The sequence below is a fragment of the Cibotium barometz genome, chromosome 3 (assembly GCF_041138505.1).
Source record: "Cibotium barometz isolate CiBa-2024 chromosome 3, ASM4113850v1, whole genome shotgun sequence".
NCBI classification, from domain to species: Eukaryota; Viridiplantae; Streptophyta; class Polypodiopsida; order Cyatheales; family Cibotiaceae; genus Cibotium; species Cibotium barometz.
The window spans coordinates 68,927,456-68,943,078 of record NC_141048.1 but is presented as its reverse complement, the minus strand read 5'-3'; the positions used below and the strand labels follow the sequence as shown (position 1 = coordinate 68,943,078).

Here is a 15,623-nt window from a genome sequence, read left to right as displayed (position 1 = left end):
AATCATTGCCACTGCATGATCCATATAAGATTCAGCTTTCTTGGCCTTTAAACGGTTATGTACCAATGGATCCTCACGGCGGTAGAGGTTCAATTCTTCTTGTTGTGCATGGAGAAGAGCCTACATACGAGTAGGTTCAGCCCTCAAGACTTTGGACTCTTCTTCCTGCATCTTCTCTTTGCCACGGGACGGCTGTCCCACATATTCATGTTCCCTATTGTGCACCATATGAGTTTGCTCATCTTGTAAAGCATTGGAAGCATGCATTTCATTGTCCCTGCCTCTTGTGTTAGCATCTCCAACATTCATTGTATGGCTGTCCATAATGTTCTAAGTGTAGTGATAGCTAGTGTTCACAGTGATTGTCTCTCACGATAGAAGTGAAAGAGAACCGTATGCTCTGATACCAATGTAACTTGGTTGAACACAATGCTAATCAATACACTTAAATACACTAAGATTTGATGAACACTTGCTCAAATACAAGAAGTAAAATTGCTGAATTGACAAGAGACACACAATGAGCCAGAACGGCCGACTCCTCCCTCAAATAAAGTATATTGATCTTGGGAGAATCAAGTACATAGTGTCATGGGCATTTCTGACCAGATTTCCATACCAATGCATATGAATACAGGATTGCTGAAACGGGAGGCGGACGCGTGTATTGGAATCGTATAAATGTGAACAAGATTCTGAGCACTTAACACTTGAGCATTACAACCACAAAGCTGAAAATGACAGTACACCACATAAAGGGGCCGATGATAGGCTGACCCCCCCCCTTTAGGTTATATTACCAAAAGAGTCTGCAAAGTACAAGATTACGGGTGCCTGGGGATTCACCACCAGCCTGCACCTGATTCTTCCAAATACATCATGAATGAATACATTTCAAACAAGAGAATCTGTAGGTACATCCGCCCTACACACAGGTACATCCGCCCTGCACAAGCCTCTTCACAGGTACATCCGCCCTGCACAAGAGTATCACAATCCTCACAGGTACTCCGCCCTGCACAGGATGTAAATGGATCTTTAGGCCCTGTTTCCACGCGAGAAACTGATCCAGAAACCTGTGTTCTCCGCGAGCAAGTGTTCCCAATGCTTGCCCTAAACACCTGTTACACCAGGAATCCTTGAGACACATCCATGCTCACATACTCCATTGCTGTCCGGCCTGTTTTATGCAATAACCAGTCCAAAACAGCAACTTTCCATCGCGAGAAATCCACCTGTAAAGGGTCCTACAGCCCTGTGGAGGTCCCTAGAGCTGTCCTGTATTGTCCAAGTTGACTTTGGACACCTGTAACCAGCCCAAAACTCGCAATAACCAGAAAATACAGGTCTGAAATTTACCAACCAGCCCTTTAGAAGAGTGTGGGGATCATTATCCAAGCTTGTGTGAGTCTGGGAAGCAAGCAACCAGCCCTGTAGCAACTCCCAAAGCTTCAATCAGCTCTCCAATGTGTTGAATTGTGAATAAAACAGCCCAAATGGCCTCTTGAAGGAGGCGCCTTTCTCCAGTGCCACCTATGGGGCTTGGTGGGTACACATACAGGCTGACAAGTGTCCCCATAAGGTGTCCAGGTAGGTGTCCAGCCCATAGTGCTCCATTTGTCGTGTTTGTATAAGTTTAGGTCCAACCAAATGGGAAATGGCCATAAGTTGTCCGGACTTCATTAATTTTGGTCCAACCAAATGCGAACGCATTATAAGTTGTCCGGCCACTTATTAATGAGTGTGGACCTGCAAACCAATAAACTTTAGTAGTAAATGAAATAAGCTGTAAATTGAGTGTGGACGCACTTACCACCTGCAAAACCCATAAGCCCACAGTTTTAGGCCCAAACAGGAGTGCACACACGCGTCCACAAGGTGCCCGAGCGTCCCCGGTCCCTCGGACTTCACAAGCCAAAATAACAAGCATTGTCCAGGCAGCAAGACAATGTCACACAAAGTAAAATAAAGTTATGGCATGCATCATTTATGCATTGTGCACATGTAAACTTGGAGAACCACCTATCATCATTCTTGTACTTGAAAATATTCCGCCTGCCATCATAACACACCATGTGTGCATGGCCGGAATCCACACGGGCACCGCCCGAAAGTCCACAAATGTCCTGCCATGTCCTTGGACTCATATGCATCCACTCATATGATCCATACACATGCCCAGGTATAATACATACATGCATCCGCATGTTTCTAGGCCTGACACGTATCCGCATGTCCCTAGAATATAGGGATTTGTGACATCCCCCCGGCTTCTAATCAGTTGACCGCAACTGAAAAGCCTCCAGATAGGCCTTCAAAAGATCTGGGTAATCCTCGAAGTAGGCCTCATCCATCCATTTCGCATCCAAAGCTGAATAATTCTTGAACTTCACAAGGTACCTACGAACAAGTTTGCCTCCCGCAAGCTTTTGTTCCTTGTGAAAAACAATCTGTTCAGGTTGAAGAATCTCTTCCAGCTCATCCACCTCGGGTGGGTCTTCCAAAACCGGCTCAAACGGTGTCGGTTCCACATAAGGCCTCAATAGGCTCACATGAAAAGCATTATGCATGTTCCAATGATCTGGGAGTACAAGCCGAAATGCAACATCATTGATCTTCTCCAAGATCTGAAAAGGTCCATAATACCTGTTGGAAAGCTTAGGGTACTTTCCCTCTTTCCCTGGCCTCTTCCGAAGGCGTGCCTTTTCAAATTTCAGCAAGACCCAATCACCTTGTTTGAATTGTAGATCCCTTCTATGCTTATCAGCTGCCTTTTTATTCTTGGTTTGAGACCTCTCTATGGCTGTCCGTACCTGTGCAAATGCAGTATCCAAGTCTCTGACATACTCATCTGCTGCAAAAATCTCATCCTTTGTACGAAGGATGGGTGGTAGTACCACCTTGCCATAGATAATCTCAAAGGGCGCCTTGCCCGTAGAAGTATGTACCGTATTGTTGTAGGCAAACTCCACAAGTGGTAAATACTTCTCCCAATCCGATTTGCGGTCGGATACATAAGATTTCAGCAAGTCGAGGACGGCTGAATTTGCTGTTTCACTTTGCCCATCTGTCTGTGGATGGTAAGCTGATGAGAAGTTCAGCTTTGTACCCATATTGTCAAACAATGCGCGCCAAAATAAGCTTGTGGTTCTAGGATCTCTATCCCCCACAATAGATTTAGGCATGCCATGGTGTTTGAATATCTGTGCCAAAAACATCCTAGCCATATGATCTGGCTTTATTGTCTTGCGCACGGGAATGAAATGTGCCTGCTTGCTAAACCTGTCAATAATGGTCCAAATAGCATCATTTCCCTGTGGCGTCCTTGGCAAATCCATAATGAAATCCATAGCAATGCTTTCCCATGGTTCATTTGGTATAGGCAAGGGCTGAAGCAATCCAGGTGCTTTATGTCGATCAAACTTGACCTTTTGACACACCATACATTCACGTACATATGCTTCAATATCCTTGCGAATATGTGGCCAAAAGAAATACCTCTCCAAAGCTTGTGCTGTGGCCAAAATGCCTCTATGACCTGCATATGGAGGAGCATGGCACTCATCCATAACCTTATGGCGAAGGTTCTTTACCACACACATACGATTTTGCATCATGAGATATCCATCTCTTATGACATAAGATGGGACAGCAATACCCTCTTGCAAATCAGCCCATACATGTGCAAAATCCTCATCCAGATGATAAGTATTACGCATATCCGATAAATCCTCATGGTATGCAACTGTAATAGCATGAACCTGTGGTCGTCTAGATAAGGCATCCGCCACCACATTCTTTTTCCCTGGAGTGTGTAAAATCTGAAAATGAAACATTGAGAGGAAATTTGCCCATCTCATATGCTTCTCTGAGAGCTTACTTTGAGTCAAAAAGTATCTCAAACTTTGATGATCAGTTTTGACCATAAAATCAGCCCCTAAAAGATAGTGTTTCCAAATAGTAAGGGCATGAATTACAGCCAACAACTCCTTCTCATAAACCTGTAAGTGAAGCTCTGTATGTTGCAAGCGTCTGCTCTCATAGGCAATGGCATGTCCTTCTTGGTTCAAAACAGCCCCTATGCAGTCCCCACTTGCATCATATTCCACAACAAAAGGTTTGTGCAAATCCGGAATAATGAGTACTGGTCCCGAGATGATTGCACTCTTCAACTTTTGAAAGGCATCTCTCTCTTCTTGTGTCCATTTAAAGATTGCTTTCTTCTTCGTTAAGTCATGTAACGGAGCGGCAATAAAAGCAAAATGCTTGACGAACCTCCTGTAGTAAGCACATAAACCAAGGAAGCTCCTCACTTCATGGACTGATTTCAGCTCTGGCCATTCTTGCATGGTTTGTATCTTTGCGGGATCCATGCGCACACCATCCTTTGATACAATGTGACCAAGATAGTGAATTTCTGGGAGGAAGAATTCACTCTTTTTTGCATTTATGTAGAGCTGATTTTCCTTAAGCTCTTTAAACACAATAGCCAGGTGCTCACGATGTTGGGCTTCATTCTTTGAGAATACAATAATGTCATCAAAGAATATACCTGTGAACTTTCTATGCTTTCTGAACACCCTGTCCATCATCCTGTTGAAGGTAGCGGGTGCATTTGTAAGGCCAAAAGGCACCACCAAAAACTCATAAAGACCAAAGGCTGTCCTGAATGCAGTCTTGTGTACATCTTGAGGTGCCACTCTCACTTGATGATACCCACTCTTGAGGTCTATTCGGCTGAAACATGCCGAACCTTCAAGCTTGTCCAAGATGTCATCAATGCGCGGAATCGGAAACCGATTCTTGATGGTTATCTTATTGAGGGCATGGTAATCCACACACATCCTGTAAGTACCATCCTTCTTTTGAACAAGAAGTACCGGCGAGCAATATGGCGAGGAGCTAGGCCGAATCAAACCCTTTTCCAAAAGTTCATTCACCTGTGCCATAATCTCTTCTTGTTGACTAGCACTCACCCTATATGGTGGCCTATTAGGTGGAGAGCTACCGGGAATTAGATCTATGCAATGATCTTCCGGCCTCTCTGGTGGCAACCTTGCTGGCAAAGCATTCGCAAAACAATCTTTGAACTCATTCAAAAAGTTAAGCTTGTCTTGATCTAATGTACTAACATCAACACTAGAATGTTCAATGGTATCACGTACAAAAACCAAGTAAGAACAAGCTGATTTCTTTATTGCCTTATTAATTTGTACATGGCTTACAAGAGGTATGGTACTTCCAGTAGTACCAGCATCTATAGAGTGCTCACGGCCTCTATGTACAAAGCTGATTTTCTTCTCTTTGTAAGCCTTAACAGGCTCTAAACGGTGATGCCAGGGCATCCCCAACAAAACATCACAACCTGTAAGAGGAGCCACTAGAAAGCTCTCATAGTCGAGGTAGTCCTGTATATGTACACGGAGCTTACCAATGACCGGAGTTACATCAACCTGTTTGCCCTCAAAGGCGGCATCTGCATTCATTTGCATTCCCATGTCTTCCACATTGAGACCTATGGCGGCAGCCATCTGTACGGATATAAAGTTATCTGTGGAAGCATCATCAAAAAGAAACAAAGCGGGCTGATCCTTCAATTTGCCCCATGCCTTGCATATGACTCTACTCTTGGGCTCATGCCCTGTATTACCCTGCACATCGGGTACAACATTCACAAGAGGTTTTTGCACATTAGGCTCAGCATTCTTAGGATTCTGTGGGCATTTAGGATATATATGATCTTTACTGCCACACTTAAAGCATTTTCCAGCCTTCCTGTACTCTTCCAATTGCTGTTTTGAGAGCCCAAAATTGTGGCGTTTACCCCCCGGCTTCTTTTCGGAGTCATCCTTTGCATCTCGGCCATCTTTGGGAGCATTCTTAGGTGGCTGTCCACCCTTTTTCTGGTCATAACCAGCCCTGAATTTGCTCTTGTTTTGACCTGCAAATGACTTATTTGTGGGTGCTTTTATGTGCAAGTTCTCCGCAATCATGGCTGAGTGTATAAGCTCTTGTATGGTCTTATTTGGGTACACTCCCAAGCTTTGTTGGATGATGTGATGGAGCCCCGATTCAAACTTTCTCTTCTTCTCGTCCTCTCCAATCTTCATGAAGGGAGTAACCTTGAGAAGGACTTTCCAAAACTTTGCTATGTATGAAGCAACGGACTCTCCCTCATCTTGGGACAGCCAATCCCACTCCTTGCGTACATCCTTTGCAAAGTTTGGTGGTAAGAATTGATCATAAAACTGAATTTTGAAAGAAGACCAAGTTGGGGCAGCACTTCCATCAAGTATTTTTGCAAGCCACCAATCACTTGCCGTATCCTTGAGATGCATTCCCACATGCCTGAGCATAGACTTTTCCGAAAAGTCTTCATTGCAAAAAGCTATCTCAAACTGTCTGATGAAAGCAAGTGCTTTGGTAGAGTCCATCCGTCCCTGAAAGTTTTCAAACTTTACATCCTTGTCACCGGACTTGAACTCTCGAGGCTTCTTCTTTCTATATGCATCCCTATGTACATCCTGTTCATCTGTATGATGATGATGCCGCGATGAAGATTCACGATCCCTCTTCGTTCTCTCTTGAGTGACACTCTCCAAATGAGTGGAAAGCTCAACACGAGAACGGACATGTCTTCTTGGAGCAAAGCGGGAATGAGTAGAGGATCCCTCATCCTTACTCTTCTCTTGACCTGCATCAAGCCTAGCACCAGGGACTCTTGTCCTTTCAGCATTTGGCACTTGTTGTGCTCTTTCTGCTTGTTGTGCATCATATGCATCACCACGGGCAGCCATAAGGGGTGGCTTCTTGAAAGCCAAACTACCATCTGCTTCAGTGTATACATCACCCTTAACCATTAGGTATGCAAGTGCAAGCTCTCGGGGTTTCTCAACATCCATTTCCTTTGCAATTGCTTCAAAAGTGACTTCATGGACCGAAGCCTTTGCCTTCGCAGCCAACACCCTTTGTACATCCGGGTCATTTTTCAATGACCTAAGCTCTTCGGTTTCAGCCCTATAGCGTCGCACTTGACGCCTCAAAGATTCCAAATCAGAATGCATAGTGTCATGAGTACCTGCATCTCCATAGACATCATTGCCTGCAGCATCTCTTGCATCCTTTGTACCATGAAATTCACGGTCCTGTGTGTTCTCCACACTGTCAGAAATGTGGCTGTCCATGACACTCAAATCAGGTCACCACTTATGATTCCAAGCCTCAGACCGTTTTCCAATGAGGGGAAAAACTGAGCTCTGATACCAATGAAACGGGAGGTGGACGCGTGTATTGGAATCGTATAAATGTGAACAAGATTCTGAGCACTTAACACTTGAGCATTACAACCACAAAGCTGAAAATGACAGTACACCACATAAAGGGGCCGATGATAGGCTGACCCCCCCCCTTTAGGTTATATTACCAAAAGAGTCTGCAAAGTACAAGATTACGGGTGCCTGGGGATTCACCACCAGCCTGCACCTGATTCTTCCAAATACATCATGAATGAATACATTTCAAACAAGAGAATCTGTAGGTACATCCGCCCTACACACAGGTACATCCGCCCTGCACAAGCCTCTTCACAGGTACATCCGCCCTGCACAAGAGTATCACAATCCTCACAGGTACTCCGCCCTGCACAGGATGTAAATGGATCTTTAGGCCCTGTTTCCACGCGAGAAACTGATCCAGAAACCTGTGTTCTCCGCGAGCAAGTGTTCCCAATGCTTGCCCTAAACACCTGTTACACCAGGAATCCTTGAGACACATCCATGCTCACATACTCCATTGCTGTCCGGCCTGTTTTATGCAATAACCAGTCCAAAACAGCAACTTTCCATCGCGAGAAATCCACCTGTAAAGGGTCCTACAGCCCTGTGGAGGTCCCTAGAGCTGTCCTGTATTGTCCAAGTTGACTTTGGACACCTGTAACCAGCCCAAAACTCGCAATAACCAGAAAATACAGGTCTGAAATTTACCAACCAGCCCTTTAGAAGAGTGTGGGGATCATTATCCAAGCTTGTGTGAGTCTGGGAAGCAAGCAACCAGCCCTGTAGCAACTCCCAAAGCTTCAATCAGCTCTCCAATGTGTTGAATTGTGAATAAAACAGCCCAAATGGCCTCTTGAAGGAGGCGCCTTTCTCCAGTGCCACCTATGGGGCTTGGTGGGTACACATACAGGCTGACAAGTGTCCCCATAAGGTGTCCAGGTAGGTGTCCAGCCCATAGTGCTCCATTTGTCGTGTTTGTATAAGTTTAGGTCCAACCAAATGGGAAATGGCCATAAGTTGTCCGGACTTCATTAATTTTGGTCCAACCAAATGCGAACGCATTATAAGTTGTCCGGCCACTTATTAATGAGTGTGGACCTGCAAACCAATAAACTTTAGTAGTAAATGAAATAAGCTGTAAATTGAGTGTGGACGCACTTACCACCTGCAAAACCCATAAGCCCACAGTTTTAGGCCCAAACAGGAGTGCACACACGCGTCCACAAGGTGCCCGAGCGTCCCCGGTCCCTCGGACTTCACAAGCCAAAATAACAAGCATTGTCCAGGCAGCAAGACAATGTCACACAAAGTAAAATAAAGTTATGGCATGCATCATTTATGCATTGTGCACATGTAAACTTGGAGAACCACCTATCATCATTCTTGTACTTGAAAATATTCCGCCTGCCATCATAACACACCATGTGTGCATGGCCGGAATCCACACGGGCACCGCCCGAAAGTCCACAAATGTCCTGCCATGTCCTTGGACTCATATGCATCCACTCATATGATCCATACACATGCCCAGGTATAATACATACATGCATCCGCATGTTTCTAGGCCTGACACGTATCCGCATGTCCCTAGAATATAGGGATTTGTGACAATTGCAAACAAGTGGTGGTCGTTGTAGACTTGCAATCCACACTACCCTCTCAAATGCCCATGTTTCCTACCATCTACTCTCTATTGTTCCACCAACACATGGTAGCAACAATCTGCAAGAGAGCACGTAGGACAAGAGAACACTACACAGGGTATGTGATCTTGTAATCCGGTTCCTCCCTCCTGCTACTTGCTTCCATATTTAAGCATTAAAGCTTACCAATTGCAAGTAAAGTCGATGACAGCGGAAGTCTTCGCGATGGAAGTCCTTGGAGTGAAGAGATCTTCGATTTGTCGCAATTCTTTGCGACAAAAGTCTTCAAGAGGATGAAGAGAACCTTGGGAAAGCTTCCCCTATGGTTCAGCTTGAGAAAGGAGGGCTGAAATTAGGGTTTTCAGAAAAAAGACCAGAAATTACAACAATAAAGAGAGCTGTTTTGCTGAATTTCAGTCATTGGGAGTGTGTAGGAGAGTGATTAGCATCCGGAATCACTCTTGGAAGCTTGAAAATCACCTTAGCAAGCTTGGAAATGGAGTTGGGAAGGAGAATGTGCAGAAAATGTAGCCCAACAGCCCTCATGAAGGAGGCGCCAATCTCTAGAGAGAGGAGGAGGAGAGAGGTGGTGAGTTGTCCTGTAGGTGGCAGGCAGGTGCTTTGTGGAGGAGCAAGCTAGAGTGGACACATGGCTGGTTACTCCCTTTGTACAAAGGGGATAAGGTCTGGGCGGTGGACATCGGGTTATGTCCACCTTAGGACATGAGTGTGTGTGAACACCGAGTTGGTCATAATTTATAAGTGAGTTTTGGTCGCCCAAAACTTAATGAAGTGTGTACACACTCACTTATAAATTATTGCTAACTCCGAAGGCTAGGTTTATGACCAATACTTACCACTGTCACAAGCCACTTAACCATGTTAGCAGACAATTTCACACACACGGTTCACGGGCGGTTACCCGGAACTACACATTGGTCAAGCAAGCATGAAAGCAGCACGCAATTTCAATTGCAAGCAAGCACATAAAGATGCTATGCAATGCAGCATTGGTATGGACAATTTCCGTTCATGAGACTATACCAAAATAGACGTGCTCCAGGCAAGTACTCGAGGTACCAAACCCAATGGAACACCAATCCACCAAGCATTTCCGGGCATGTACACGGAGACACAAGTCCCAACGGAAAGCCAAGTCCATAGTATCACACGAGTGGCATCAATCTCCGGCATATACAACTGCCATGGACACCAGTCCAATGTACATACATGATAAGAAAGCACGGGTGGACCAATTGGGTGGCCAAATGGTGACACCGACTCAGCACCTTGGTTCTTGATGATTGCACAATGTAGCTGAGATAAGAGTGCAAGAGAGGGGGAGAGAGAGAGAAGAGAGACTAAAGACAAGGTACACCCGATTGGGTCCCAAATACCCTCTGAAGGGCCCCCACCAAGGATGGTGTATTTGCTTTATTGAATGATGAGAAAAAGACTGACTTCTTAATGATCTTGCTTGGCTATAAACATGCAGCCTGAAGATGATCTGGTTTTGACCTTCAAGTTCACCTAACTGGAGTTTTCCCCTTGGCTGTCTTGGCCCTTGGATCACTTCAGCACTATGTGAATATGAGATGAATGAATGACTAACTAGCCCATGTTTTTATACCATCAGATATGCTGGTCGGTGGACTGATAAACCACTATCAGCCTGTTTATTTGCCTCCCACGACCTGTTTTCAGAGTATTAAATAGGCGCCTTTGTTCCATATACTGGCCGCATGCAGTATGGCTGCCTAGGGCCTAGCCAACTGGCAGTGAAGGCATAGTGACAGGGGGGCGGAGGGACGCCCACGTGGGACGTGGGAACGCCGCCCCAAGCAGAGAGACCTGCACACCGGGCTGGGGATGGCCAGGGGGACGGGACGGAGGGGACGTGACCAGGGGACGGGCGTTTCCCCCTGTGGGAATGGGGGGACGTTGTCTGCAGGGGACGGGGACGGCTGCAACAGCTAAATCTTCAGGCATTTTTTTTCAAATAGACGGCTACTAGCCGTTAACACTGGCCATTTGAGAGAGAGAGAGAGAGAGAGAGAGAGAGAGAGAGAGAGAGCAACACAACTATATAATGGGCTTGGAGCCACTCCTCTTCTACTCAAGCCTTCCAAGACTTGAGTTCCTCACCACGATCTCCCTCTCCTACTCGAGCTTTCCTCTCCACTATCTCCCTCTCCTACTCCACGGTCCATCACCTTCCTCTCCACCCTCTCCTACTCACTACACCGTCCCCACCCCCTGTCCCCGTTCCCTACCTTTAGCCGTCCCCGTCCCCTGTCCCCGTCCCCATCCCCATCCCTTGGTAACTATGAGTGAAGGCCCCTTGGGCTGGCTGACTGGCTGCCCTATAGGCCTAGCCGACAGCCAGTCCATGCCTTCTAGGGGCTGGCGGACTGAGCCCTTGCCTCCTAGAGGCGGGCCAACAAGGCCTATGCCCTATAAGGGCTGGCCAATCATGCTATGGGGAAAAGCTATGGCCCATGGGCTGCTACACATGGCCCAAGTGTGGGCACCATCCTACATTCCATGCAAACCTACATACTTTCTTAGGGCCCTTGCATTTGGCTACAAGCCTAACCATGCTCGGAACACCTGTCAGCATTCTAGAGGGTGACACACAGTATATGGACTTGCACTGCTTCATGTGGGTGATTTGCACCCCTGACCAAGACCATGTATGAGACTCGTACACTTGACCCCTGGACGCCTAGAGTGGAACCCTGGCTGACTCGTCTTGGACTGGGGCTCACAAGGGACCAATTCCCACTCGAGGTCCTGCACCCGCTGTAAAGATATGTCCAGACTCCACGTGGCATCCAAGTGTGGGATGCACGTGCCACAAGATTGTTACCAAATACTAATCTTCTAGATGCATTATCTAGAGGATTGATCAGCTTCTTTCCATTGTGTATATAATCCTGATCATGCAATCCAGTGATGCTTCCATCAACTTTCACGAAAGCTGTGATGGCCAATGTTTCCAAGGGATGACCAAGTATAGGGCCGACCACAGTTTTCACATACATATTCCAATACAAAGTGACTTCTTTCCATTGCTCCTTGAATCAAACCTATTACAAGTTAGCTAACTAACTTTGGCAAGCATTCAAGAAGAGGTACTCTTGCATAGTGGGCAATCACATAATTCTGGAATGCATCCACAATTCTATGATACCCATTCTCGCCTTCTCCAAAATCATACAGGAGAACCAAAGAATCAGTACGCATACCTTCTCACTCACACACATTGCTTTAAGGAGCTGTTATAAATGCGTACAGAGTGTACTTTTGTACATGTTTTTTACTACATATGTTTTTTTACTAGACGATGATCAGATGGAACTAGTTTCTCCAGTGTCAAAATGATGGGCAGGAATTGTAGTAAACAGATTTTCCCAAAAACTTTTCATCTCGCTTGTTCTACTGAGGGTCTTTACAGACAGATCAGACGGTGGACAAGGGAGATTCCCGGCCCTCGATGCGTGAGCGAGTGAGATCTCTCCTTTTCACGGGTGGGAAAAGGTGTCTGTAAGACCCTGAAAGAATTATGGCTTTTTACTTGTTTACTCAATGCTTTAGTGGAGGAACAAGTGTTGTACTCAATCAATCAATACTTTAACAATCAAGTGTTGTACTCAATCAATCAATCAAGTGTTGTACTCAATCAATCAATACTTTAACAATTTGTCTTTATTTTTTGTGCTTTAGTCTTCAATGGATGCGGACTATTTAAAAAATACACTTGGACAAGTAGTTGCAAAGGGCTGCGCTGAGACCATTGCCGCGGGACCCGTGGATCCGATACACTACCTTAGTTTGTGGCTTTTGAAATATGTAGAGAATGCAAAAATTACAAACGAGTTTTGGAAGGAAAAAGAGTATATTCTTCAAGATGAACTCGCCAAACAGGAGAAGCAAAGGCAAAATGATTTAATTAAAGAGGAAGAGACGCAAAAACAAATTGAAGCTATCAGTCAATTGCGCTCTATCCGAAATGATCCTTACTTGCTATTCGATGCCTGTTTGAAAGCAGTCCTAAAGTTTACGGGTAATTTTATGTTTGAAAATTTGCAAATAATTTTATTGCTTTCTATTCACAAAAGAATCAAACTGAGTAAAGCATGAGCAAAATCACAAAAGAAAGGGGTTGTTGGGGGGAGGGTCGAGTGGTGGTAACATGCTGCATGGAAGGGGATGATGATGATGTAGATCAGCCTCTTTATTAATCAAAACAGGGTAGTAAAGTGGTAGTTGGCAAGCTCTTGCTAGAGTGGTTAGCTCACCATACACCATACCCAAGAGGTGGTGAGTTTGAACTGACACCAATCAGTAAAGTAGTATGTGCATTTAAGATTATTGGGAATGTGCCAAAGCTGCTTAGGAAAGGAGCTAGTACAAGAAAAAACTTAAAGAATCACAATGCCTCCTATGTGTTGTAGAGTTACCTAAATATCCAAGAGAAACGAGTAGAATGCAGAGCATCATCAATATAAGACCTGTGGCTACTCAAATTGGGAATTTGGGGTGGGAATTTCCTAAATGTGTCAACCCGAACCTCTCTTGTAGGGCTCCTGAGTCCTTACACTAGCAAGGACATACGGTCCGGTAGGTTCAAGTGCTCTTGCGTCTCACCTTTCTTTCCCCTTTTCGACCTTCAAAAGAGATCTTTGGCCCAACCATATACATATGTGGAAGGTCCATTTCAAACACCTGTTTAGCTTGTTTCCACCATATTTCATTGTGTAAGCTGCCATGTGCCAACTGCCGAAACTGGTGAGTGACCTGTGTGTCACAATAATGCCCTCAAATTATTATCTATTCACCTATCTTCTTAAACACTAGTTACATCTTATATGCCCACTGATTAAGATGAAGCATGAAATTTGAATGATCTCAGAGTCAAAATACGGTTACAAAGTGGTTCATATAGTACCATACAGGTTGTATGAAACAGGGGATTAAGTACGAGTACTATATGTGATACAATGATTTCAGAGTCACAACTTTTTCAGTACGATCATGAAACGGTATGTATATTGCATGGAACATGGTATTGAGTACGAGTAATACATATATATGCAACTATGCTCCAACTTGGGTTTGATTGCTTGTCGTCCAAGCCTCTCAAATCGGGGCTGCAGCCAAAAGCAGCATGCTTTTTAGTGAAGTTGTATTGAGGTGATTGTTTGTATATGGGCGGTTCTCTTTAAAAATAAAAATTCCAACTGGCCTTAGGCCCAAGATCCTCCTGTAGTTACTGAATTCCCACCGCCCGCCCATAGGCGCTTAATTATCTGCCCTTAGGCGATACCGCCGAGGAAGTACCAAGGGGGTTTTGAACCTAGGACCTCTTAGTCCTAGGCAAACACCTTCACTGCTTGAGCTATCACCTCATTGGCATGGGCGGTCTTCTCTTAGTGAGGTGATTGTTTGAATAGGTGGTGTTCTCTTGCCAATTGAGTCATTGAACTAAGAATTGTTATTCTGCAACATATAAGGAGAAAGGCGTTTTGTGTTTCTCTTGTCAAAACTCTCTGGAGTGCTAGCAAAGTTGTTCACATATAAGCTGGCTATTCAATTGTAAATAAAGCGCCTTATCCTAGTGGTTATCTCACCTCATTCCCTACCAAAAAGTTCTGAGGTTAAACCCCGATATTTATTGCGATAAAAAGAAAAAGAATTGGCCGTCTTTGTCCTGTTTTTGGATCTTTGAAGGACATTTGAAGGCATGCTACGGTCATTTACAAAAGGCATTTGGAGCTTGAAAGTCAATAGACAATAGGCCACTACGAGATTTTGTGTAGCATGATTCAATCGCTTCTGATGGTATTGAACTAGAGTTGACCATTCCGCTAGTCTTTGACCAGAGTTTGTTGACCAATATCTGACTCTTTTTGATCAGCATTGACTAGATTGTCTTGGTTGGAACAGTTTTCTTCGAGTAAGGACCTTGCTTTTGACTACCTGGGGGCTTATTTCTCAGTGGAAAGTTCATCTCTGTATATCACTAGGTTGAAAAAGGTTTTCAGGCCATCAAGGTTTAATCTTCATCTTCCAGTGCCATCTAGAACAAGAACTCAAAGCTCAGCATATAAAGTAATGATTTTTGTCACTGGTAGAAAGGGAGTGGGTGATCTGAAACTGAAATCTACTCTTTGTTTTGTCAGAATGCGTAGTGGAGATGATGACCAGATCTGGGAACACGAGCAAACGCAATGCAGAAAACAACAGCACAAGAGAGAGAGAGATAGAGGCGTGTAACTCTGCTCTATACACACAAAGAAGATCCCGAAACGATACACAAGTGGCAAGGGCTGTGGGGCCATTTTATATGGCCCCCAAACAGCAGTCGGCCTGCTGTAGTGCAGCCGACAGGGCCTGAACCTCCACGACCAGCCATGATCACCAGTCGCCAGCAGCAAGGGTGTCGGCCAGCTCATGTGGGAGGTCGTGGACCTGAAGCAACACAATCAGCCAGCACTAGCATATCCAAATGCAGTCGGCCAGCTTCAGAGGTCCTCCTTCCACCACAGGGCTGCCACCCAAGCCACAGAAAAATAGGGAAAAATGGGGAAAAAATACAGGGAGTGAGGAAAAATGAGAAAACACCTGCAAGGGCGGGCACACCCACAACAAAGGCCCTGGTGTCTACAGAAAGACAGGAGATGACTTCTAACACCCCCTCTCA

At 45.1% G+C, this 15,623-nt stretch overlaps 1 protein-coding gene across 4 annotated transcripts in view; it reads left to right on the top strand.

Annotated features, from left to right (window-relative positions):
- The window catches only part of LOC147640461 (flagellar radial spoke protein 2-like), a 107,020-nt gene that overhangs the window by 17,695 nt on the left and 73,702 nt on the right, over positions 1-15,623 (top strand). For all 4 annotated transcript variants that reach the window (XM_086780893.1, XM_086780885.1, XM_086780901.1 and 1 more), the window contains exon 3: positions 12,644-12,983. In XM_086780893.1, coding sequence (XP_086637019.1) covers positions 12,650-12,983 — 334 coding nt within the window. In that variant the 5' untranslated portion in view covers positions 12,644-12,649. The remainder of the gene's footprint in view (positions 1-12,643; positions 12,984-15,623) is intronic.